Genomic DNA, 25,427 nt, shown 5'->3' with positions numbered 1-25,427 from the left:
TGGATTTAGATGCCAAAGCGTCAGAAAGCAGCAAACAGATTTTGTCTTTTGTTTTGTGTGCCTGGAAGCTTCAGGTGAGTGGCAATGCCTTTGATCTGCTGGTGTTTTTTTCCCCCAATTCATCTGGTTAGGCGCCTTTGTGTGTGATCCCCATTATAACCCCGAGATCAAATACACATCAAAGCAACTAAAACTGAACAAGATCAAATGTGCAACCCATCACAGAAGATACATGGTGATTGAACATATCTGCATCTGTCTTCTTATCTCTTGCCCCGCTACCCATTTCCATCTCTTTTTCTATCTGAACGTCCTCAGCTATTTATACTGAGCTGCTATGCAAGGGTCCCTATTCGGTCTTTGTCAATTCAAAGCCAACGCTATTTTGATGTGCTGAGTGAGGCCTTTGAAAGCTACCAACCCGAGGAGACGTGTTTCTTTAAAGGCATATTTTTCACGAGAGAACAGCTCTCTGTTCACGTTAAATATCCGTCAGAATGAGAAAGAAAATAGACAGCAAAACTTCAGCCATCACGTTTTGTGAACTCATGTACAAATAAAAGCATTTAGAGCTTCACTTGCAATCTCAAGAACCCTGGTAACCTGCTAGTGGACAAATGAATTACTTGAAGATTAAAAAGTGACCACAAATTTAACATGGATCAGTTACTACACTTACTTGAGTTGATGGGAAAAGAAATGAGAAATTAGAATCAGTACTGATTCCCTTAAAGGTTAGGGACTTGAAGGTGTATAATAATGAAAATGAACACTTTTGGCCTTGTGCTGCAGCAATAATTATCTGCAATATTGCTTGAAAATGATCTTGAGCAATATTTCTCCAGTCTTTCAGAAGGTCTTCCAAAGTCTTCCTTCGGCCATTGGATTCAAGATTTTCAATTCATTGCATGTACAGGGTTTGCAGTTTCTCTCTCAGTCTAGTATAGAAAGAGATCATTATGAAAAGATAAAAGGGAATATAAAATAAATCAAGCCTATGTGCATTAGTGCAGTAGTGCAAATACAATAGCAAAGATGTGTTGTGTTGAGTCCTTGTGTGCGACCAGCTAAGATAAACCTCTTGAATGTGTTACAGTCCAGTGCTAGTGTGTGTTGAAAATGGACGCTTTCTCATTGATTTTCAATGCAGTCCTTGTACTTGACTATTTTCAGAGGAATTTTGTTAAGGCACTTAACATTGACCTTTGAATCATGCTTTAAAATAAGGCACCTAATGCAAGTGATGAACCAGGGCTGTGTGTGCACACGATGGACTACAGAGCGAAGAAGCAGTTAGAAGTTGTTTTCTTAGGCATAAAATATGTTCACATTTAGTTCCCATGAGCCAAAATGTTTCAGCCAGTTTTTTCTACTCTTGGCTGTGTGTGATGTCAGTGAGAGTGGATATTCATCATATGGTCATCTCAGGCAGGGCAGGTGTAGTTGCAGTTATAGCCACTGTTGAAACGTGTTTGCAAGAAATGAGCAAAATACAAAACAAAACAATTATTCTTCGTCCTCATAGACTCGCAGTAAAACATGTCTTATTAAAAATATTAATATTAAATATTAAAACAAAAGATTTGTTTATTTATATAATTAATTGAGGAAAATATGCTCTGTATGAACTGAATGTATCATGAAATTTAAACTTTTTATTGTAGTTATGTAATACAACCAAAATGTAAATGTTATTGTAGTTACGTGTAAAAGGGCATTTTTTCATTTATGCTTTATGTACATATGTAAGTGTTTTTTCTGTACATGCTATGTTAAAATGGACATTTAGCAGCATTTTGTGCTTCACCCCTCAGTGTGTGTGAGATTATCGGCCAGTCGGACGGTGGTTTGTCTGTTTTGAGGACCTTCAGGCTGCTGAGGGTGCTGAAACTGGTGAGGTTCATGCCAGCTCTCAGGAGACAGCTGGTGGTCCTGATGAAGACCATGGACAACGTGGCCACCTTCTGCATGTTACTAATGCTCTTCATCTTCATCTTTAGGTAAGGTGTACACACTGTGTGATCATAATAAAAGAAGAAGAATGTAAACGGCTCGTTTGATCCGTTTCTTTCAGCTGTGTTTTTAGTTGGTGTCAGGAACAGTACTGTGAGTCAGATCTCTGTTTCACCCTCTACTTTCATGGTGTGGCACGTATTGGCTTTAGATCTGCACAGCTGCTTACCAGCAACCATTGTAGCACAGACGGTCACAACATTCCACAGCAGCTATTAACCTTGGGTACAAAATAACAAGCAGACCCTTGATGATCTGGTTAGATTTTAACAAGCATACACTTAAGTGAGTAGAGCAACAAGGGCACATTTGTGATGCTCAAGCACTGCCACAGAACTGCTTTGAGAGTTAATAGGTCCTTTAGTGGGTGTTCAGTGTACACAGTATTTGTTGTCTTTATTTATATACTGTTTTCAGATTTGCATGCCACTCACATCCCTGTAATTTTGTTTTGTAATGTCTGAGGAAAATGACCCTGAGATCTCAGTGTGCTTTAAAAAAAATCCTCTGTGTGTCTGTTCAGACTCATACACAGGGTTAATGTAAAAGGAAGTCATTGTTAAATTAGATGTTATTTTACATACAGTGTTAAAAAAAAAGTAATTAGACAACTTCATTTTTCCATCGGTTAGATTTTTAACAGCTAAATTTAAAACTTTTCTCTGTAACGCCACATTTAATACCCATAATGGCAACGTGAATGCTTTTTTTCTTCAGAAATGTTACTAAATGAAACGTTTGAGACTGTTGGTGAATGTTTAGTTTGGTTCTTTACATTTTAAATGGTCGCTGGAGCGGATTAAATCTCATGTAGCCGTTCCCCAGCGTCCAACAGCACTCAGGCATTTACAGCCATCTAATTTATTTCAGCTCGGAAAGTCACACAGTACAAAACAAATGATGACACTTAAAAATAAATAAATAAATAAATAAAACTGAATTTACACAGTTAGGAACCTTTAGGGTACAGATACAGCTTAATTATCCAAAGCGTCTTCGTGTGTGATTCTATAAAAGATGATTGTATTTGTATCATGCTTAAATGGATTTAACAAAGATCTGAATTTAATTATTAGTCAGGTATATCAGATGACCGAGTGTATGTTGTGTGGTATATTGTATTGCAGTATCCTTGGGATGCACATTTTTGGATGCAAATTCAGTCTTAAGACGGAGACCGGAGACACAGTACCAGACAGGAAGAACTTTGATTCCTTGCTGTGGGCCATTGTCACCGTTTTTCAGGTATTCAACATATCATAGCTTTGATTTATATGAGCACAACATGCCTCAAACTACAGGCATGCCTCAAACCTGACCCTGTCAGGTTAATTGTTAACCTGACAGGGTCAGGTTAACAATTACATGCCATCACTTTGTGATAATTCATCAGTTAACTGTGATAATCACATTGAAACAGTCACATCAACGTTTTAAATTCAGAGTACAGCCAGAACCTGATATGTTTAAAACAGAAACTCTGAAATGTTTCTACAAATAGTGACGTAGTTGCTGCCGGGAAGGAGTTTCTTGCTGTTGGCAAAGTTAGCAACCAGTTGAGTTGACTCCGTCAAAGAGATGCAGTGGTGACTGACTAAAATTGGTTGCAAACGGGGATCCAGTGCAGTCACCTTGCAACCCAAAGTGGTCACCCATAGCTTAACCCTTTCATCCATGAGTTATGACAACCTGGATATTTTTATTCATCTTTAGGCATGAAAAAACCACAGGCATGATTTTTGAACTTCATTTTTTAAACATGTACTTTTCAAAGAGTTTTTTACACGTCCACTTAGGTGGACAACGCTGGCTGCCCAGTGGGTGGCAGGGTATGGAGTGACACATCAGTGTCCAATGTAGTGGTTTATGTGCAAGTATACCATCAATACTGACACAAATACAAGAAAACAGCCTTCAGTGGAATAGCTGTCCACTGTAGTGACCACTATGCGTAAGAGGGTTAAGGGTGCTGCATCCTCAACCTCTGGCCAACCAGCTGGTCACTGTAACTATTTCCAGTTGGTCAGTAAAAAATTCTGTTTAACCAACCAGCCAAATTGTTTTATTGGTCACAAGGATGTTGCAGTTCTATTTTTACTCCAGCATGACTAGAGTCGTTTAGCGCTTAACAATCAGTAGGCCCTTTTTGTGTTACTAACCTCCTACGTCTGTCTATGCAAATCTCAAAGATTCTGACCCAGGAGGACTGGAACGCAGTTTTGTACAATGGTATGGCAGCGACCTCACCGCTTGCTGCTCTGTACTTTGTGGCCCTCATGACATTTGGAAACTACGTCCTCTTCAACCTGCTGGTCGCCATCCTGGTTGAAGGCTTTCAGGCGGAGGTAAGGGGCATAGGTCAACCCGATGCTGACTGCTGCCACATTTCAAACTGCACAATGTAAGCTTGTTCATCTTTTAATTGTTACTCATCTAAAATTATTAATCCAATTCTGTGTTCATCAGTAGTGAAATATTTCTAATTATTATTGTTGTATTGGCCTCTAACAGCCACCAGAGAAACTCAATAAATGAACATGATTATGTCTGGCAATAATTTAACTAGTTTATAAGTCCAAATTATACCACGACTCAATGGAATAATCGTATAAATTGATGGAGGAGCACTTAGCTTACAGATATTTGAAAACATCCACCAAATAAGTGCCACATCTCTAATATCGTAAAAAGCACGGCCTCGTAAGCTGTTTGGCCGCCTGTGATTTAGATATATTTCCAAACTTTGGCACTTCTCTATCTAACTTGACCCGATGCTTGCACTCCCTGCACAGTGATCTCTTGCGTGGTCCACTGATATCAGTCTGTCTGTGTCTCTCAAACTGAAGAATTTAACCTTTGGCAAAGACCTTCACAGCTAAAATAAACCGAGCTGTTGCCCTCTGTTGATTTCCATAATCACTGAATTGAGCAGATTTACATGTTTACAGCATGTCTACACAGTCAACACTTCGACTGTTTTTCAGCCATCCATCTTATGGCATTTGACAAAATGGATTAAATTCTATTTAAATCAGACTGTCTGCACAGTCCATGTAATACATGTAATGTATTGCTTTCATTTGAACACAGCTCAAAATGTATTTTTGTGCTTTAAGTCTGTTTTTTTCCGTTTTATGCATACAGCTGCAATGACTGCGTATTGAGCTGCCAAAATTCGGGTGACCTACAATCTAATGTGCCTCAAGTGCAGTATGGATATTATGCTGCATCATCTTTTATCATTCCTGTTACATAATAAACTCAGCAGAGGGGCTTTGCATGCTAGCTTCTTTACATAGATGTGTAAAACCTCATACATACAAGTTGACTGTATTATCAGTCAGGCAAGGATAGACAAACGTTACACACATAATGTTCAGAGTATTTGCTCTGTGCACTAAATATGGTGACTTCTATCAACATTAAAGCCATCACATCCATAAAAAACGTATTTCCTGCAATACTTCTTCTGAATGTCAAACTGTTATCACAGTACAAGCAGGAACTGAAATGATGTTCAGTGGGGGAATCAAATATTTGACACGCTGATAAAGAAATAAACAATCTGTATTTTTTTGGTAGGTTAATTTTAATGGAAAGACACCAAATTTCAATCAAAAATCCAGAAAATACACATTACATAAAAGTTTTACATTGATTTACACACCACTGAGTGAAATAAATCTTTGATCCAAAAGATGACTTAGCGCTTGATGGAGAAACCCTTGTTGGTAAGCAGAGGCGTATGATGTTTCTTATAGTTTTTCAAAAGATTTTTACACATCTCGGGAGAGTTTGTGTCCTTTTTGTTTTCTTGGGTGACTCTTGCAACTTGAAAATTCAGCTCCCAGATTTTCTGGGCTTCACAGATTTTCTGTAGGACTGATGTCTGGAGGCAATGCACCGACCTTAATGTTCTTCACCTTTGTTGCCTCGGTTGTATGTTTTGTGTTATCGTCATGTTGGAAGACCAATCAATGATCCATCTTCAGGATGGAAAAAAGCAGAGCAGAGGGAGGGAAGGAGGTTCTCATCCAAGACTTTATAGTACATGGCCCCATCGATTGGCCCCTCAATACGGTGAAGTTGTCCTGTATCTATACGGGCCCCAAGGCATAGTTTTCATCTCTGTGCTTGACTGTGGGGTAGGCCTTCTTTATGTCATTCTCAGCATTTTTCTTCCTCTGAAGATGGCGGGTCAAGTTTATGCCAAAGAGCTCAATCTTGCATCAAGCTCCAGGCTGAGGAAGGTTGATGGTCATTTTATATGTCTTCCATTTCTGACTAATCGTACCAGCAGCTGTCAGCTTCTCGCCAAGCTTCTTGCTGAAGGTCTTGTAGCTCACTCCAGCCTGGTGCAGCTCCACAATTTTGTCCCCGACGTCCTTTGACAGCTCTTTGGTCTTGCCCGTGGTGGAGGAGAGGCTAAAATGGAAGAAATTGACTCTGTGGACAGCTGTGCTTTATACACATAATAAGTTGAGATCAGGGGTGTCTATAATTCATTGATTAATGATTACTTGATTGTAATACGTGTGCCACATGGACACACAGCTAAAGAGGGAGCCAGAAGTATAAATAAAACTGAATTGAATTGAATGAGAATTCTGGCTTGGTTGTAGGGGATCAAATACGTATTTCACTCAGTGACAAATGTCTAGACATTTTGTTGATATTCTGTCTCTTTTCATTAAAACCAAACTACAGTGAAAATTTAGACTGTTCATTTGTTTGTAGGTGAGCAAACTTGAGGTTTGAGAACATGAGGATCTAAATATAGTAAAAGAAATGAACAAAAATCAAGTTTAAAATCTGTTTTGTGCTGTAGAAAAAAAGAGTGATGATATATATTATAGTATTGGTCCTATGTAATAATAATTAAATACAGCAGAATTTCTGAAGCCATCCCTCTCAGTGGAAAACACTGCAAAAGTGATGCTGTCAATCTGCCCTCAGCTGTCAAACGATGTCAGATGATATCACTGGAAAATTGTAGTGTGGTTGAGTAACCCAGTTGAGTTTTCATACACAGATCAAAGCATTACCATATTCATGGCATGTAGCTATGATGTGTGAGTTGGGAGGGAAACATTGACACAAATCACGCGGCTCTTGATTGATCTTTCTGAAATGCCAAAACAAAACCCTGCCATCAGTCATTCAGTCTGTCTCTCTTCCTACCTTTTATTCTCTCCTTTCTCTCGCTGTCGGCCTTTTCTCCTCCAGCTCGCTCCCCTTCCTCCACTCATCTGGTCTGGGTCTACAACTGCGACACACTAGGGATTATTGAGCCAATTTACTCCCTCAGTGAAGACTGTAGGGGAAATCCCATTGGTCTTAACCAAGTCTGAGAGGGCTCCTGGAGTAGTGTGTCAGTACTTTGAGGGTTTTACAGACTTACAGAGGGGAGTCGATCTAAGATTGTCTGATAGTATGTTTAAATACGTCTGATAGCTGTTGTGAGGGAGCACTGTTTTGCCCCGGAGATTAAAGGCTGGCGTGTGACAAAAATCTTTTAGACCACGAGTCCTGTCTGATAGATTTTTTTTATCTACAGGGTGATGCAAATCGTTCATATTCAGACGATGATCACTCCTCCTCCAACTTTGACGAGAGTGAAAAACGTGACTCCATCAAGTTGTCTGGTAAGAGCGACATCCAAACTTTCTGATTACACTCAGCTGCCATGTTATTAGTACCACTCAGCTAAAAAAGGCCTGAAGTAAGATCGACATGCATGAGGTCAGAATGTTTGGTTTTGTTAAAAATGTTTATTTTTAAGGATTTAACGCTAATACCTCAATTCACATACTGCATCATTTATCTCAAAATGGAACAACGTGCTCGAGAATCTGCCTGCTCATCGAATTTTAGCTCTTTGTTTTTCACTGAGGCTTATCCAAAGGGAGGTTAAATGTGCTCAACTCAAACTAAGACGGAAGCATTTGCCAAAAGCTTAAAAACTTGTAAAATTGCAGAAAATAGCCTGTAGTCAACAAAGATGAATGGGCTCTGTCTATATCCAGCCTCACAGTAAAATTGTTGAAGCAGTACAGACTTCCTCAACAGATCCAACAAACAATGCAGTTCAGAGAGGATTAAATATGAGTTCAGAGGCTGGAGGATCGCTTCTATACCATCTGAGTGGGCTAAGTTTGCACAAAAGATCTGGTCTCTGCACTGCGGTGCAGACAAAAAGGGAAGCTTGTAGACTCCGTCTTCATAGATGGGAAAAATGCAAAATTAAAAATGCAAAATTAATAAAGTATACCTCTATCCTGTCTGAATAGATGCAATCCATCACAGAGGTATACTTTGTTTGGCTTCAGCCTGTTCATATGGGTACATCAAGTTTTCTAATGCATCTGTTTCCTGTTTGTCTGTCCCTGTCTGTCCATCCATCCAACCAGTTCATATGAATCCATATAACTCTTGAAAACTCTTAAGTTTATTAATACTCGAGAATAAAATGAGTATATTTTAAAAGACAATAGGTAATTATGAAAACTAAAATATCTAATAGGAGAAAGTATAGGTATTTTATGTTCAAAGGTCACTGCAACTCTTAGTGTGAAGTCCCAAGACACAAGTACAACTGACGTGGGCCCTTATTAAATGGTAAAGGCCCAAACAGACCTATCAGAGAGCAGAAACGTCAGGAGTGGCCAAATCAACAATCTGGTGTATTCTTAAAAAAAAGGAATGCAGCAACACAAAAAGACCTCTGAGACCAAAGAGAACAGCTAAAAGTGTACGATTGCAGAATTTTTATCTTTGGTTAAAAGCACCTTAAAAACATCAAGACAAGGCAAAGACACTCATTAAAAGTTCAGTGTACCACTGTCGTAGGCTCCAATGATACATAAATGTCACTAAAGAGGGTTTATAAAAAGACATGAGATAGTTTTCCATCACAGGGAAACAAAAGCTCCAGAGCAGTGCTAACAACGTAGCCACGTCATCAACCACTAAAGACTATTTTTGTCATGGTCCTGGGTCCTTTTGGCCCAGCCGTTTAAGTTTCCTTTGTTTGTTGTCATTTTTTGCATTATGTTAAGGATTATCTTGGTTTCCTACATTATTCTGTCCACCCCCTGGGTGTCTGCGTTTACATGGTTGTATGAGTTCTTGTGCCATCTTGTTTTCCCCAGCCTGTCATGTCTGCCTCTCTCCCTCGTGCTCCTCATGTTCTCTCTCCCTCTCCAGTGTACGTCTCTTTGTACTTCCTGTTTTACTTTGATAGTCTCCGTCTGTGTCCGTCATGTTGTGTTGCTCTTCCTCAGTCTCATTATTATCATTATTCGTGTCAGCTGTGTTCCCTGTGTGCTCCTACGGTCCTCGCAGTTCCGTGTCGCATCGTCCCTCGTGGTTGTGTGGAATTCTCTGTGTGTTTCTCGAGTGTTTAGCTAACTAGTTTTTCCCAGTTTAGTTTTGTATTGTTTGTTTCCCCTTCTGTAAATAAAGACGTTTTTGAGTTACATCCCATTTCCATGAGTCTGCTTCTGGGTCCTCTCCTGCCTGCACACAGCCATTTTCATGACAATTTTGCTTTGGGATCACAGCAGACAGGAGACCTGGCTAAATGTGCAGGTGCCAGTAGATAGCTAATCAGTAGAATTTACCACACTTGTGTTCAGACTTGGCCTTCATTTTTAACCCAGCTGTGCACCTGCAAATTGAATATGAATATGCCTCCAAAACCACCCCTATATCACCCATAACCAACTTAAGAGTGTTGACAGTATAAGGTTTCTAACTTATTTAGGACAGGGTTGGAGCACAAATTAGAGCCTATTTGTAACATCTGCTATTATCCCCAGCAGTTTATAAAGAGATCAAATTAATATTGAGCAGAACTAAGTTGAGCATGTTGGTTACAGCCGTCACAGTAATACCAGTGTCTCATGTTGCCGTTTCTTTATTATTTTGTTTTTGTTATGTGTCTCCATCCCTGGAGGTTTTCAAATGGAAATTTAGTAAATGTAAGGCACCCAGAGACAGCTTGAAAAGAAATGTGTCGGCTATGAGAAAAGAATTGCAGTCTTATGACTGAATCCCAGAAATCAACTGAAATTGGACTAAGTATATGAGAATAGCTTCTCATGTCTTAGCAGTCAGGCATTAAACTATGACTGAGGGAAGTTTGGATTGCTATCACAACACTTTTAACCCATCTGTTATTTTCCATTCTAGACCCGAGGATCTGCACCCTGACACCAAACGGCCACCTGGAGCTGGGTGCCCTTTCAGCACCCAGGGGATCCTACTCCTCGGAGAGGCGGAGCTTCACCATGGATTCTAGAAAGAGCAGCGTTATGAGCCTGGGCAAGAGCAGCCTGGAGAGACGCTCCCTCTCCCTGGTACTTTATCACACTGTCATACCACAGACGGTCGTGCACACACGTAAACACAACTTCTCAGCCTATTCTCAACAAATCATGTGTACTTTATGGTTTACGTTGCCTCCGAGCACTTTTCAACCATTCCTGTTATGACTCTATGAGCTGTTTGCGGCTTTATACAATGATAAATATGTTTTCCTCTTTAGCAGAACGCCTTGGTTTCAAGTTTATATTTAGCGTCGACGATGTCTGTTTACAGATTTTAAACTGGCCCAAAATATGCAATCCATCACAGTGAATGTGTAGTTCAATTCATTTGAAATGTATTTCATTATGTCAGGTTACGGACACAGATGCTTGTAATGAATGTTAAAATACTGACTATAATATAATATAATATAGTATAATATAATATAATATAATATAATATAATATAATATAATATAATATAATATAATATAATATAATATAATATAGTATAATATAATATAATATGATATAATAATACTGAGATGTCTCGGTTCACCCTGTATAATGACTTTATTCTATGTATGTATATGTCTGGATGAACCTTATTTCCTCCTTAACAGGTGGACCAAGGTGAATGAAACTTTGAATGACCGTCATCATTCATTCAGCGATTAATAGCATGTTTTTAAAAAGATTATTATAAATTCCGCTTCCCTTCATTTTCATAGATCTAATGTTCAGTATTTCATTACCATGTGCTATTGATGTTAGGCTCTCTGTTTTCATCTCTTTCACGTGTCATGTTTAGCATGAGTCACCCATCTGTAAGTATGATGCACATGTTAACACTCCACTCGCCGCTAGTACGCTGTAACCCACCCCTTTAAGGAGATCATCCCTTGACCGTGGATGCTATTTTTAGATTGATCTTGAAGTCCTTTTCTGAGCACTTCAAGGATCAAGGATGAATGATCTTAATTAACCCTGAGGGGCAATTTGTTGTACGGTCAGCAGAAACCACAAAAGCATCAAGCCAACAATAAAAACTAGTGTTAGCGGCGCTAACGGCTGCAGACAGGAAGATACTGCCAGCACCGGAAACGTGCTCGTCATCTCCGAGCATGAAGTAAGGAGAGCCTTCAAGAGAGTGAACACCAGGAAAGCAGCAGGACCAGACGGCATCCCAGGTCGTATCCTCAGAGACTGCGCATACCAGCTAGCTCCTGTGTTCACTGAGATATTCAACATCTCTTTATCTCAGTCGGTGATCCCCACATGCTTCAAAGAGTCCATCATTGTTCCTGTCCCGAAGAAACCCCACCCTGCTTCTCTCAATGACTATCGCCCTGTAGCCCTCACCTCAGTAGTGATGAAGTGCTTTGAACGCCTGGTCAGAGACTTCATCATTTCTTCACTACCAGACACACTGGACCCACTACAGTTCGCTTACCGTCCAAATCGTTCCACAGACGATGCCATCTCTCATCTCCTCCACACATCACTCACTCACTTGGACACTAGAAGGGGGAATTATGTTAAAATGCTCTTCATAGACTACAGCTCTGCATTTAACACCATAATTCCCTCCACACTCACCACCAAGCTGGAGCATCTGGGACTCAGCTCATCTATGTGTCAGTGGATCTCCAACTTCCTAACTGGCAGACCACAGGCAGTAAGGATGGGCGGACATGTCTCAGCCTCCACCACTCTCAGCACTGGAGCCCCCCAGGGGTGTGTTCTGAGCCCCCTGCTGTACTCTTTGTACACATATGACTGTGTGGCCACTACCAGCTCCACCACCATCATCAAGTTTGCTGACGACACCGTCGTGGTGGGCCTGATCTCTGATAACAACGAGACGGCCTACCTGAAGGAGATTAGGAATCTGGAGAACTGGTGCCAGAGGAACAACCTCCTTCTAAACGTCAGTAAGACAAAGGAGCTGATAGTGGACTTCAGCACTAAGCAGGAGAGGAACTACCAGACCCCCGTCATCAACGAGTGCCCAGTGGAGAGAGTGGACAGCTTCAAATACCTCGGAGTTCACATCACGCAGGACCTGTCATGGTCCTGTCACATCAACACCGTGGTGAAAAAGGCCCGACAGCGTCTCTACCACCTCAGACGCTTGAGAGACTTCCAACTGCCCTCCAAGGTGCTCAGGAACTTTTACTCGTGCACCATAGAGAGCATCCTGGCGGGAAACATCTTAACCTGGTTCGGGAACAGCACCATGCAGGACAGACGAGCTCTACAGAGGGTTGTGCGGTCAGCTGAGCGCACCATCCGCTCCGAGCTCCCTGACCTGCACTCAATCTACAGCAGGCGGTGCTGGACCAAGGCCAGGAAGATCGTGAAGGACCTCAGCCATCCCAACAACAGACTGTTCTCTCTGCTGAGGTCAGGAAAGCGATTCCGCTCCCTGAAGACCAACACAGAGAGACTGAGGAGGAGCTTCTTCCCGCAGGCGATACGGTCTCTCAATCACACCACCACACAGTACTGACCCACACATACAGTTCTTACACACACACTGGACTTTCTGGACTTTGGTTTTGCACAACACTGGTCACTATATTCTTCATTTCCGGTTAATACTTGTACAGCTGCTGTTATTGTGTATATATTTATTTATATTTAGATTTCTTCATACATTCTTATATAGTTCTATATTGTGTATTTTGTTGTACAGTTATTTTATTTTCAACTTTAATTTATATATTTTATCTTATTCTTCCCAGTTAAATTTACCCTTCATTCTAATTTGTGTTGTACAGTTATTTCATTTTTAACCTTAATTTATATTTTATTCCTTCCTAGTTAAATTTACCCTTTTTAATTTTTCATATTTATTTCCTATCTTATTCATAGCCTTTTCCTTTTTTGTTTTCTTTAGGTCACGAGCAGTTGTCCAAGCATTTCACTACATATCGTACTGTGTATGACTGTGTACGTGACAAATAAAATTTGAATTTGAATTTGAAAAACATAATAATTATACCACTAAGAACACACTAAATAAGACTTCCAGAATAAAATATCACCATTAAAAACAATTATTTATTTAAAAGAATAATGGCAGCTGACCCAAATGAGACCCGACCTGCAGGCTAGCAAGCAGCTTGAACTACTTGGATGAGGGTTGGCTGGGAGTGACTGGGCCTAACCTTACACAAGAGAGGGAGGTCATTCAGGGTCACATCTTCCAGTCCGTTCTTGGTTTTGAGGTTTAGTGACTGGTACCGCCTGACCAACCAGAATCTAAAAAATGAGAATAAAAAAAACTCAGAGGTTCTGCCGACATAACAACCACGAAGCTCGCAATAAAAGTACATGTGTTGGTCAGCTTTTCTTTAGACAGCATCCACCTGAAGCTCAAAAGTGGAAAGGTGTTTACTCTGCTGTACAAACGCCATCTCTTTAGTTTCTGATGCATTCGTGTCCAAGAAGGACAGCTTACCCACTCTGTGAAATCCCCCACCGCAGGGTCATCACTACTCGGAAGAGACGCAGTGCCTGTTTTGTCTGCAAACTTAACAAATATGGCCCACCGTGTATTGGATTTGACCTCTTTTGGTAAAGAGCAAGAAAATAAAAAGAGGCAAAAGAACTCTAGTGTGTCAAAATACCAACTCTTGAACTTTAATTTCATTTTTGGAAGTTGAAAGGATCTAAATCTGGCCACGAGGGCACATGATGAACGATGTCAGTGTGCTGTTAGCAGGGGCCGCACGCCATAGCTGGGCTCATTTTTTTGGCCAAATGTTGATCCTCAAATGACTGAGCACAACAGGAGAACTCAGTACTGAGTGCTTGAATGTTGAAAAGGTATTAGGAGCAATAACCTTTCTAACAGGTCACAGTTAGGGCTGGATCAGGTGAACCTTAGTCATGCTGCTTCCCATGATTACACTGAGCACTTCCTGTCTTTTGCAGCACTAGTTTTGTCCTGTTTATTTTTCCACGGTGTCTCTGTGTTCTCTTTTTGTTTTTTCTCATCCCTTTCCCCCTCACCACCCGAGCAGCCTCAGGAGAGACAATATAAAGTGCCTCGAGAAAACCGCTGCTGTGAATTGGCTCTATATCGATAAAATTGAACTGAATTGAAATGAATTGAATTCACTGTGCACAACCCCTTGAAAGTCAATAAACCAGTGTGCATGCTTCTTGCACTCTTGACCTGATGTATCTGAAGCACCAATAGTAATAGCATCCATGCTGCAAGCAGACTTTATGACCACACCTCATGCAGTAGGCACATTCTTGCAAATCTTATTATATGGCATCTTAGAATTTCATAGCACTCTTTTGCTATTTATTTATGGGTGACATTTATGTGTGAAAAAAGCTTGCAATTAAGGCTAATAAATGACAATTTATTTGCACCATCCTGTAAACATTCAGTAATATATATATAGTATACAAAAATCCACAGCAGGAATTCCCCTATTGTTGTGTCCACTGAACCAGAACTGAAGAAAAACTGAAACAGTTCTACAAGGGCTGGCTCGGCATACAGTTGCCATGGTAACTTCTATTAATTGACTGTTCCCTTCTTCTGTTCATCCGCAGAGAAACTGTGGGAGAAAGAAGGGAAAAAAGGCGACAGGGAGAAGTAGAGGGGAGGAAAAAAAGACGGAGCAGAGAGAGAGAGATGGTGATGGAGACAAACAGGAAGGATGATTCAGTAATAAAAAAAAAAGGGCAGTGAAAACATGTGAGATGAAAGTCTGTGGTTTAGCAACCGCAAAGGTTACGATGTTAAACACGGTGGGTGTGCGAGATCCACTTCACTGTGAAGTCTCCTCCTCTTCTCTCACAGCACTCCAGGTTTATTGATATCAGTAGGCACCGGTTACATCACTCAACTAATAAGCGTTCGAGAGAGCTGTGTATAAATGTTGTGTTTTTGGTTGAAGTTTTGTCAGGAACCACTTTTTATCTATTTTTTTCCCCCACGAAATGACACTCAGACTATGAGATGATGTGTTTGTCGGCTGTGATGGAAATTCATCACTCTAACGTTGTATATTGCTAGAAAAGAATGAGCCTCAACACAAACGTTCCTGTAGAGTGTTTGCATGTTGTTTAACTGTGCAGTAGATGTGTGTAATCTAATGTGTGTGATATAAATGTATCGTTCATGTGGTTATTTGTTTGCTTTGATGACAACTATCTATAGCCAGTGACCTTTAGATCAGATTTACAGAAAGTTGTAACTGCTACAATATGCTTGCAAGTGAAGGCAGCAGCTGGTGTCTGTCACTCGCCGTTCTTCTTGGGCGATCTGCAGTGCAGCTCTGTGTGGACTCAAGTGTTACTTAACATTTAGCTTTCATGCTTCGCTACAGTTTATTTAGAGGACGATGCATAGATTCTCTGGCTCGGGTTTTGATTGGCAACATGTACATTTCCGAGGGTAAAACATATAATTAGAACCATCAGGCTCAGAGGATTAGACATGCGGAAACAAAAAGAACTGTTGGTGTTCCTTTAAGTGGAACTGGCACTCTGGGGTTTGTATATTAAAGTAGATGACAACCTGCAGTGCACTGCAATCTTATTTTTAAAAAGCTCAATTTATACTTCGTTTGTTCAGCTGTTTTATATTTGTTGTTTAATTTGTGGATAATTGACATACACTAACAGCCGCGCTCTTGTTTCCGTTCCATTTTCCTTTTAACCAATGTTTTAGTGACATTAGTCTCTGGCTGGAATACTGTAAGTACCGAAAAAGTCATTGCAGAAAGAAAGTCGATCGCTCTAGAGGTGATACAATCATCCATTGAATTAAAAATATTAAATTCTAGGAGTGAACAATTTTTTTAGGACTTAGTTTTTATTTGTCATTGCTAATTTTGGGGTGTTTGGGTCTTTGACACCTCACTGAGAGACATTCAGTGGATCAGAAACTTCTCTGAAATGCTGCGTTTCTCTTTTAGCGCCACGGTCGCAGTTCCAACTACCACAACTGGGGGCGTCCGTTCCCTCCGCAGTCTGGATGGAGTCGCAGGTACACAGTTAAATTCAGTTGCAACCACTGATTCCAGCTGTTGTCTTAATGAACTTCCAGAACCATTAAGCTGTAATTACCTCCTTGGAAACATCAGACCTTTGATGTTATTTTATTTTCCTATTAGCTTCGAGTCTAAATGCTTAGCACATAAAACTTTATAAAACAGTATTGATCGCCTTCTGTTGATACAGTTCTACTGACATTTTACAAGCCGTTCATGAATATGTATGACCTTTTAATTGTACCTTTAATCACTTGTGCTCTGCAGGTCTAGCTCAAACAGCCTAGGTCGAAGGAGCTATGGGTTCAGCGGATTACCTCCAGTGGGAGGCAGCCTCCGCTTGCACAGCACCCGCTCGCCCCACTCCTACACCTTTGCGCCAGAGCAGGAGTCCCTTCTTTCCCACCCAGCCCACTCCCATCATCCTCTGCCCCCTCATCATCCACCTCCGCCCCCATTTTTCCTCTCCAGGCATTTTGCTGCAAGGAGAGATCGGCGGGCTCTTTCCCTCGAACTCCCTGAATTGTTTCGGGCAGGTGGACAGCCGCCAGGCCTTCCTCCCATCCACCCAGACGCTGGCAAAAGGAGTGGGTCTGGAGCGGGGGGCTCCATTACAGGAGGGTCTGTGGCCGGCAGCGGTTTAGGAGTGGATCACCGGGACTGTAATGGCAAGGCACCAGGTCCCCACACTCAGCTTATGGTTGAGGTTTTCCCTCAAGTCAATGCACGCAAGGACAGAACAGACCTTGATGAAGAAACAGACTATGTAAGTGGTTTACTACCAGCTCTCTGAAGCGCAGTGGTTCATTTACTGTGATCGATTTTCAATGATAAGCAGCAGGTCCTTGTTATAGCTGTATTGATAAACAGGAATAACCATAGAAACTCCCTTAATTCTTCTTTATCTCATTATTACTCAGAAATCCAGGCATTAAGGAAGACGCATGGTTGTTGGTGAAGGAAAGATCTAGCTAAATAGCAAACTGTAGACTGTAATGATATGAGGTGACTATAGTAACTTTTTTCCAACTTCTGCTCCAGTATTTATACTATTGTCATGTTAGTGGATGGGTCAAGTTCAGAAACCCTAGCAACAGCAGCTCATGGTGCTGAACCCATCATTAGCAGTTTAACCATCTAACTTCAACGTTTGCTGCTTAGTTCACACAAACTTTAAGATAATATGGTGCCACTTTAGTTTGGTAATGCTATAGGTGGTGCAGAAGGTGTCAGGTAGAGATGAGAAACGAAGGAGTCGAGAATGTGTTTGTTGTTGTTGTTTCTGCAGTGAAATAAGAGAGGGCCTTCGGGGCTTTGCTCAGTCATGCTGCTTGTGGTCGATAAATAGAGATTCTTTATATAAATAGAGGTTTTCCCAAAATGCCCTGATTATACTGAAAACCAAAACAAGACATAAATCATCATTATTTTAGGATTTGGTGCAGGAATTTGTGGCAGCAGTGACTTTGCACTTACTGTTACTTTGTCTACAAACACACTGAAGCCATCTTAGAGAATAGTAATTCATGTATTCTACTTTGGTTGATATTAATAATAATAATAATAATAATAATAATAATAATAATAATAATAATAATAATGATGGATTGCATTTATATAGCACTATTCCTGATAGAATAAGGCATATATTCTGACCAGAAAAGTATCAATATTCTAATAATTCAGAGAAATCAATGCTAATTCCTCTTCTGTATTTTCCCTCCTCTCCAATGAAGAGTTTGTGCTTCCGTATCCAGAAGATGATGGAGGTGTATAAGCCAGACTGGTGTGAAACCAGAGAGGAGTGGTCAGTCTACATGTTCTCCCCTCAGAATAAGTGAGTGCAACACAGATTTAGGTGCAAATTCAAATCTAATGACAGGGTTGTTTGCATGTGCTGCCAAACCAGAGTCGGTCACGCAGATCGAACGCTGTCCTGATGACGTGTTTTTTTCAGCTTTTTATATTTAAACTGAGAAAAGAAATCTTCCCGAATCAACTTCTTTAAATGACTGTAGAATTCAAAACATTCTGTATGTGGGCTTTGAAATGTACAACAAATGCAACCTTTTAGCGAGAGACATACAAAGAGACAAGCATGTCTCTTAATGTGCTAATACTTGTAATTGTTTGCTCTGGCAAAGTGGTTTTACCAAGGCTCTATGGAGACAAAGAGGGTGTGGGGAAAAAGGCTCATCAAGCAAGACCAATGGCCCTGAAAAATAAACGTCTGCGAATGTTTTCAGCTCTAGCTGGATAATGTAGAAGAACAACAAGATGCATAGCCAGAGTGTTGTTTCCACAGAGAAAACTCCTGGTTTCACAAATAGCTTGTTAAAGTGATGTCACTGTGTTATTCTCCTCCTAAAGCATTTTTTTTCTGAAGACAGAGCGGTAGTCTGGGCTGTGTTTTCCGTCAGAATTAAATTCATTGCCGGTAGAAACTTCCCTGAAAGCAACATGAAAGAAAAATCACTCAGTCTTTCGTTCGCTCACTCACTCGATTCCCTGCGTGCTGATAGCCACTTAAGGGAAGCCGGGCCCCAGGGCTGTGTTTTGGCATCCTGGCAGGTGCCATCTGTCAAGCAAAGGCTGTGTGTATGTGTGTGAGGATGGCGTCAGACCGTATCGCCGGTAAAGTCTTGTTGCTTGGTTGTACATGTGTTTGGATGACTTTGCATATGTCCGTGTGGGAGCGTGTAAGCGTGTGTATGTGTGTGAGTGCACATGTTTTGTCAAGATCATTTGTGTTCACTCTAACAAGCAATAGAGGCAAACATACTGAAGGAGAAAGAAACCAACATTAAAAGTTGTGTCTCGGGTAGGGTAAGTGCTTACGCCAACACAGCCGCTGGTGATGATCAATATCGGGGGGACAGAGTTGCCAGATTTGAATCAATAGATAAAGAGACAGAGTTGCCAGGTCTTGAGGAAAAGCATTCAGATTAGCACATCGATCTCCTCGCCAAGAGAGCGAGTGCAGCAGTCGGTGTATTCAGTTCCCATCAGAGCCTGCAGATGACGTGAGATTGGGTGCGTGAGGGCTTCACTCTGGACCCGCATGTTTTCTTTACTGGTTCTATAGCTGACAGTTTGACCACCCGGCACCCTTCCTGTAACTTTTTTGGAGCAAACACACAAATGTGCAGTGCAAGTCCCCTGAATACTGGTCAGGCTATTTAAACAACTGCTAGTACTCAAGATACTGAAGATATAACAAGGGAAGAGTAAACAAGTGAACTAGTGCTAATAACTACTATAAAGTCTGGTAACTCCTGGTATTGTCCCCCCAGATCATGAGGCCAAACATTTTTTTACGTTGTTCTTCATTCTAGTTTCATTCACACTAATATATCTACATAAAAAATAACCTACACTGGTTAATAAGATCCGTAGTAGTTGGAAGGAACTTTGCAGCTTTTTATGAGGGTTAAGATGTTGACCAATGAAAAAAAACCCAGATGATTTCAATGTGATGAAATTGCGTTATGGATGAGTTCTCTTGCTAGATTTGCATCACATGAAATACTGCAAAAAGATAAAATTGTGTTTTCTTTCACTCATAAAATAATTTCCTTTGGGATTTCTTATATGTGACATATGTTAACAAAGGAACACAAACTATTGGAGAAAATCTGTTACCTTTTCCCGTTTACATATCTTTTATGTTCTGTCATGTCAATTTTGCTTTCCTTTTGTTAGGTTCAGACTGCTCTGCCAATCTGTTATTGCCCATAAACTCTTTGACTACGTGGTGCTGGCCTTCATATTCCTCAATTGCATCACAGTGGCTCTGGAGAGGCCAAAGATTCTTCAAGGTAGCCTGGTAAGAGGAATCGCTTTGAATTCATGGTGGATATTTCCAAATACTGCTACTCAACATGTACTAAACAGAGCAAGAAGCATGCTGTGTATGTGTGTGTCTGTAGATTTATATGTACACGTGGGTGTTTCATTTTAATGGAGAGCGATAGATCAACCAAAAATGCAGAAAAAGATACTTTACATAGAAATTCTAAAATGATTTGCATGTCATTGAGTGAAAGAAGTAAACAAAACATGACTTGTGCTTGGTGGAGAGACATTGTTAGCAAGCACAGCAGTAACACATTTCTTGTAGTTGGTCACCAGATTTGCACGCATCTCAGGATGGCCCACTCCTCTTTACAGAACTCTCTAAATTATTTAGGTTTTTGACCTTAACGTGCCGCTTCTTTATTGCTGGGGTGGTGTGTTTTAGGTCATGCTGGAAGACCTATCTACAATCTGGCATTAATGTTGTGGCTGAGAGCAGCCAGTTCTCATCCAGGATTTTATGGCATTTGGACCCTCGGTGCAGTGAAGTCATTTTGTACCCTTATCAGAAAAACAGGCCCAAAGCATAATGATTCCTCCTCCGTGCTTCACCATAGGGATGTGTAACTTTATGTAGTGTGGGGCTTTTTATCATTTTTTGGTGATATTCTGTCTTTCTCCATTGAAATGAAACCGTCATAAAAATGAGAGACTGCTCGCTTACAAAGAGCAAATGAACGTACAAATAAAGCAGGGGAATTGTTACCATCCAGGTAAAAGTACCTTTCACTCCTTCGTTGACAACAAGCAGTTAAATATAGAAAAATCAGTATCAGAATCCCACTTACTTTAAGTTCTTACTGCATTCTGGCCTCAAGCCACTTCCTGTAATTAAGCAACACTGAATTATTGAACAGTGAGCCCTTTGCAAGGAAAGTGATCAAGTGAAATGAAAACTTTCGAATTAAAGCACAGCAACTCTTACTTGTTTGGCATTTCATTTTGATGGAATTTTAACAAAACCCTGACTAATGCGATCAGTGACAAACATTGATTCGCTCGTGTCCTTCTTAAAAGCTTCTCACTCAAGCCAAAGTCATCATTTCTGAAACGGCTTTTTCTGGCTTTAATCTGCCACCTCTGCTTGTCTCTCTTAATCATTCTCTTCTTTTCTAATAAATCAAACAGTTTCTCCTTGATTTTTTTGTGCCCCTTTTGTTACAGGAAAGACTGTTTCTTACCATTTCCAACTACATCTTTACTGCCATCTTCGTTGGGGAGATGACTCTCAAGGTAAAACCCCTTTTGCTCTTTTTTCTTGCTCTTTTATGCCTTCCTTACATATCTCGGTTTCCTTCTTTGACATCCTATCCAGTCTCTCCTCTTTTTTTCAGTCCATCTCTATTATTCTGCTTGTCTTTCCCTCTTCCTGAAATCTTCTCGTCTCCTTTCTCACCAAAATGATTCGTCTTTCATCTCATTTCCATGCTACTGTCCACGTTGTATTCTTTTTTAAAACATTTGTCTCATCCTGTGGATTCTTTCTTCTACTGTTGTCTTAAAAAATCAATCTTTACCTTCCTTTCCTACTTCTTTCTGCAACCTACGTATTAATCAGTTGCACATGCCCCATTAGCGATGCACATCCAGATAATGAAGTTAGTTAGAAGGCTATCACTCTTAAGCTATCCTTTAGCTGCTCCTGGCCTTCCAATCCACCAGTGCACATACGCATTATCTTTTTAATCCACTGATCTGCTGTCCAGAAGACATCATCCATTATTGAGGCCCATGTGTCTTCAGGCCTTTTCCACAATGGTAGAAATCCTGTAGTGATTTATTTATTACCAGGGATAATGAGGGCATGTGCAGCACAATGATGTGGAGATCATCTCATTGCTGTAGCAGCGCAGAGTTCACATGTGCACATTTATGCAGCTGCCCCAGATTGAGCTGCATTCGCTGTTATGTATCGTACATCTTCAAGTTTTTTTCTTTCTTTTTTTAACTTCCATTCCTTCATTCAAATCTCCGCTCTTCAGTTTCTTTATCTTCTGTGCGACATTCATTTGATTAATTTCAAATTCAGGGCCTTCCTTTGTAATTTAATTAGTTTAGCTTTATTTTTGTCTTTCCATGTGCTGCTTATTTGCACTCTCAAATGTGTTATGAGCTTGCTCATTTTCCTTTTCCAAACACTTTAAAATACTAATGAAGACAGCTGCTGTTCTGGCAGCATGTGAAATCTTCACGTTGCACATGTCGCCAGAACAGCCTGGCTGCACCTTGGAACACCATTTTTCCCAAACAGATCTTCCATCTTTTAGTGTTTTGATGATGGAGAGGTGAGTGTTGCCTCTCACGGAAAGCATATGTGTTTAACAGTGTTTACACTACAGAGCACAATGACTGAAAAATAAGAGTTATGTAGACAAGTCTGGCTTTATTTTGCATTTGGATTTTCTCTAATCCATTCAGGGTCAGATAGATAGCTAGCTAGCTAGATAGATAGATATTGTAAGGTAGACCTACAATAATACATACAGAGAAAAAAACAACAATCATATGACCCTCTATGACCAAGCACTTTGACGACACTGGCAAGGAAAAACTTCCTTTTAACAGGAAGAAACCTCCGGCAGAACCAGGCTCAGGGAGGGGCGGGGCCATCTGCTGTGACCGGTTGGGGTGAGAGAAGGAAGACGGGATAAAAGACATGCTGTGGAAGAGAGACAGAGGTTAATAACAAGTATGATTCATTGCAGAGAGGTCTGTTAACGCAGCGGTCCCCAACCTTTTTTGCACCATGGACTGGTTTATTTTCAACAATATTTTCACTAACCGGCCTTTAAGGTGTGGCAGATAAATACAACAAAATAAGTACCTGTACCAAAAAAAAGAAGATTTATTCATAACACATGGGAAAAGACCCAGGGAAACCGAGTTAACGTTAAAAACGATAAAAAAATAACTCTAAAAAATGGGGAAAAAACCCGCAAAAACATAAATTTCACACACGAGCCTCAACTCTCCCGGTACCAAAGACTCACGGACCGGGATCGCTGTATTAACACATAGTGAGTGAGAAAGGTGACTGAAATACTCAGTACTCAGGTTTGACTGCTAGAGTTTGTCTTTTGCCCTTTGGATTGTCATAAATCAGGGAACTAGTCTCTGAAGATCACATAACATTATTGTTCAGCTGTATTTGTTGGAAGCAGCACGGTGGCACGGTGGTTAGCACTGTTGCCGCACAGCAAGGAGGTCCTGAGTTCAATTCCACCATCAGGCTGGGGTCTTTCTGTGTGGAGGTTGCATATTCTCCCCGTGTTTGCGTGGGTTCGGGTACTCCGGCTTCCTCCCACAGTCCAAAGACATGCAACTTGTGGGGATAGGTTAATTGGATAATCCAAATTGCCACTATGTGCGAGTGAATGTGTGTTGTCCCTGCGACAGACTGGCGACCTGTCCAGGGTGTACCTATACATACAGCTATGACAGCTGGGATAGGCTCCAGCGACCCTGAAAAAGGATAAGCGGAAGCGAATGAATGGATGTATTTGTTGGATACATAAGATTTATTTTAGATGTAGTTTGTATTCCTTGATGTATGTGTAGCAGTGTTTATTCTGTCTGAGCACATAGTTTACTTTAAGAAAATGAAAGTGAGAAGAACAACATAAACACTTTTCCACATTGTCTTGGCGGATGGCCATTCATAACAGCTATGAACTCCAGCGTCACCATATTGAGCAGACCTATGTTTTCTTATCTCAGCAGACAAACCTGCCCTTTACAGACTTATTTATTCAGTTGCATTCCCATAAAGTGTAAACGCTGTTTATTGTTTTGTCGCTCTGGTTACACTGTTTGTTCCTGCCAGCGTTGGATGGGTGACGTCTGACTGTTTTGGGGAAGGTCTTCACCTCTGTCTTCTTTCCTCTTTTGACAGTTTTTTTCTGTCTTTGCATTTCTGTTAATGCTTAGAGGGAAAAAAAAAGATTTCCTGTAGTGCTGTTTGCTTTTTCTTTTTATAATTATTTGAGCAAAACGTCACATTAGACTGTCTTGTCCTTTTCTGTCTCACCCTCCCGTCATCTTTTCTCCGTTTCTCTTTCCCACCCCTCCTGTTGCTGTCTAATCTGTTGTTCCAGTCTGGTCAGTCTGATCTCTCTCAGTGGAGCTCTAATCAAGCAACCACACTAATTACAGTTTCTTTTTCTAAACACGCCCCATCACACACACGACCCGCTCTCATCTCCTCACACTCACACACTTGCGCACAGCCCATACATGAGTAGCAGCAATCAGTGTAAACACTGTTACCTGCACACGGCGAGCCTGACCTTGAACATCAGACTCTGATTAGAAACAGGGGGTACATCTGTTATCTTTCGCCCTCCCAGTTCCTCTCCCTATCTCGCATACACACACACACACACACACACACACACACACACACACACACAGAGGACTGTGTTTTCATTACTTCGGGAAGGATTTATGACACTGGCATCATTTTTTTTAAAACCTTACCTTTAATATAAATTGTGCTTGCATAACTAATCCCTTCTTTAACCCTAAACCCAGTGTAAGAATCAGCTGCTGTGATTCTGTAAACTACTATAGGACTGATTTATTTTTATGTATTCAATTTAAAGTCACTGTGTTTTTGTTTTGTTTTTCTCATTGCAACGATTCATATTTCTTACAATTTCCCCTTTTGATTGATTTTTCTTTTTTTTTTCTTTTATTTCTTTTTTGCTTCTCCCAGCACATCCAGCTCTGAACTGAACAGCATCAAGCTTTAAGCTGATGCTACACATTAGCAATTTTTTTTCTTTCAGAGCCGCTTCGTAACACTTTCTTAGCAGCTCACTAACAAAGGCTGAAAGAAACTCTGTCAAAACAGGCAGACTTCTTAGCTCTAAGTAGCATTACTCAGCAAGTTTTTCTGAGCTATATCCTGACATAAGACTCTCTATATGTCTCTATCTCGAATCTAGGCACAATGAAAGCCATTTACTAGCTACCTTAAGGACCTTTTAAACCCTTATGCTCCTGCTAGGGCTTTAAGGTCATCGTCACAGTTACTGCTGGCTCAGCCCAGATCTCGACTTAAGACTAGAGGTGATCGATCGTTTGCTCTTGTTGCACCTGTGCTGTGGAACAATCTCCCGATTGGCATCCGGGCATCTGATTCTATTCATTCTTTTAAATCACAGCTTAAAACATATCTTTTTAAACTTGCCTTCTCCACCTTTTAATTGCTGGTTTGTTTGTTTCT

The 25,427-nt window shown here is 40.7% G+C and overlaps 1 protein-coding gene across 2 annotated transcripts in view; it reads left to right on the top strand.

The window, feature by feature from the left end:
- LOC146630072 (voltage-dependent T-type calcium channel subunit alpha-1I-like) overlaps positions 1-25,427 on the top strand; it is a 222,776-nt gene that overhangs the window by 126,452 nt on the left and 70,897 nt on the right. For both annotated transcript variants that reach the window (XM_085356770.1, XM_085356771.1), the window contains 10 exons: positions 1,815-2,000; positions 3,141-3,258; positions 4,203-4,358; positions 7,571-7,658; positions 10,207-10,373; positions 16,271-16,341; positions 16,613-17,111; positions 18,082-18,182; positions 20,048-20,171; positions 21,365-21,433. In XM_085356770.1, coding sequence (XP_085212896.1) covers positions 1,815-2,000; positions 3,141-3,258; positions 4,203-4,358; positions 7,571-7,658; positions 10,207-10,373; positions 16,271-16,341; positions 16,613-17,111; positions 18,082-18,182; positions 20,048-20,171; positions 21,365-21,433 — 1,579 coding nt within the window. The remainder of the gene's footprint in view (positions 1-1,814; positions 2,001-3,140; positions 3,259-4,202; positions 4,359-7,570; positions 7,659-10,206; positions 10,374-16,270; positions 16,342-16,612; positions 17,112-18,081; positions 18,183-20,047; positions 20,172-21,364; positions 21,434-25,427) is intronic.

Source organism: Diplotaxodon limnothrissa, linkage group LG6, assembly GCF_057381915.1.
Source record: "Diplotaxodon limnothrissa isolate DT_005_m linkage group LG6, D_limnothrissa_male_GT1.1, whole genome shotgun sequence".
Classification (NCBI taxonomy): Eukaryota; Metazoa; Chordata; class Actinopteri; order Cichliformes; family Cichlidae; genus Diplotaxodon; species Diplotaxodon limnothrissa.
Note: the sequence above shows the minus strand (reverse complement) of the source record. Positions and strands in the feature narration are given on the sequence as shown.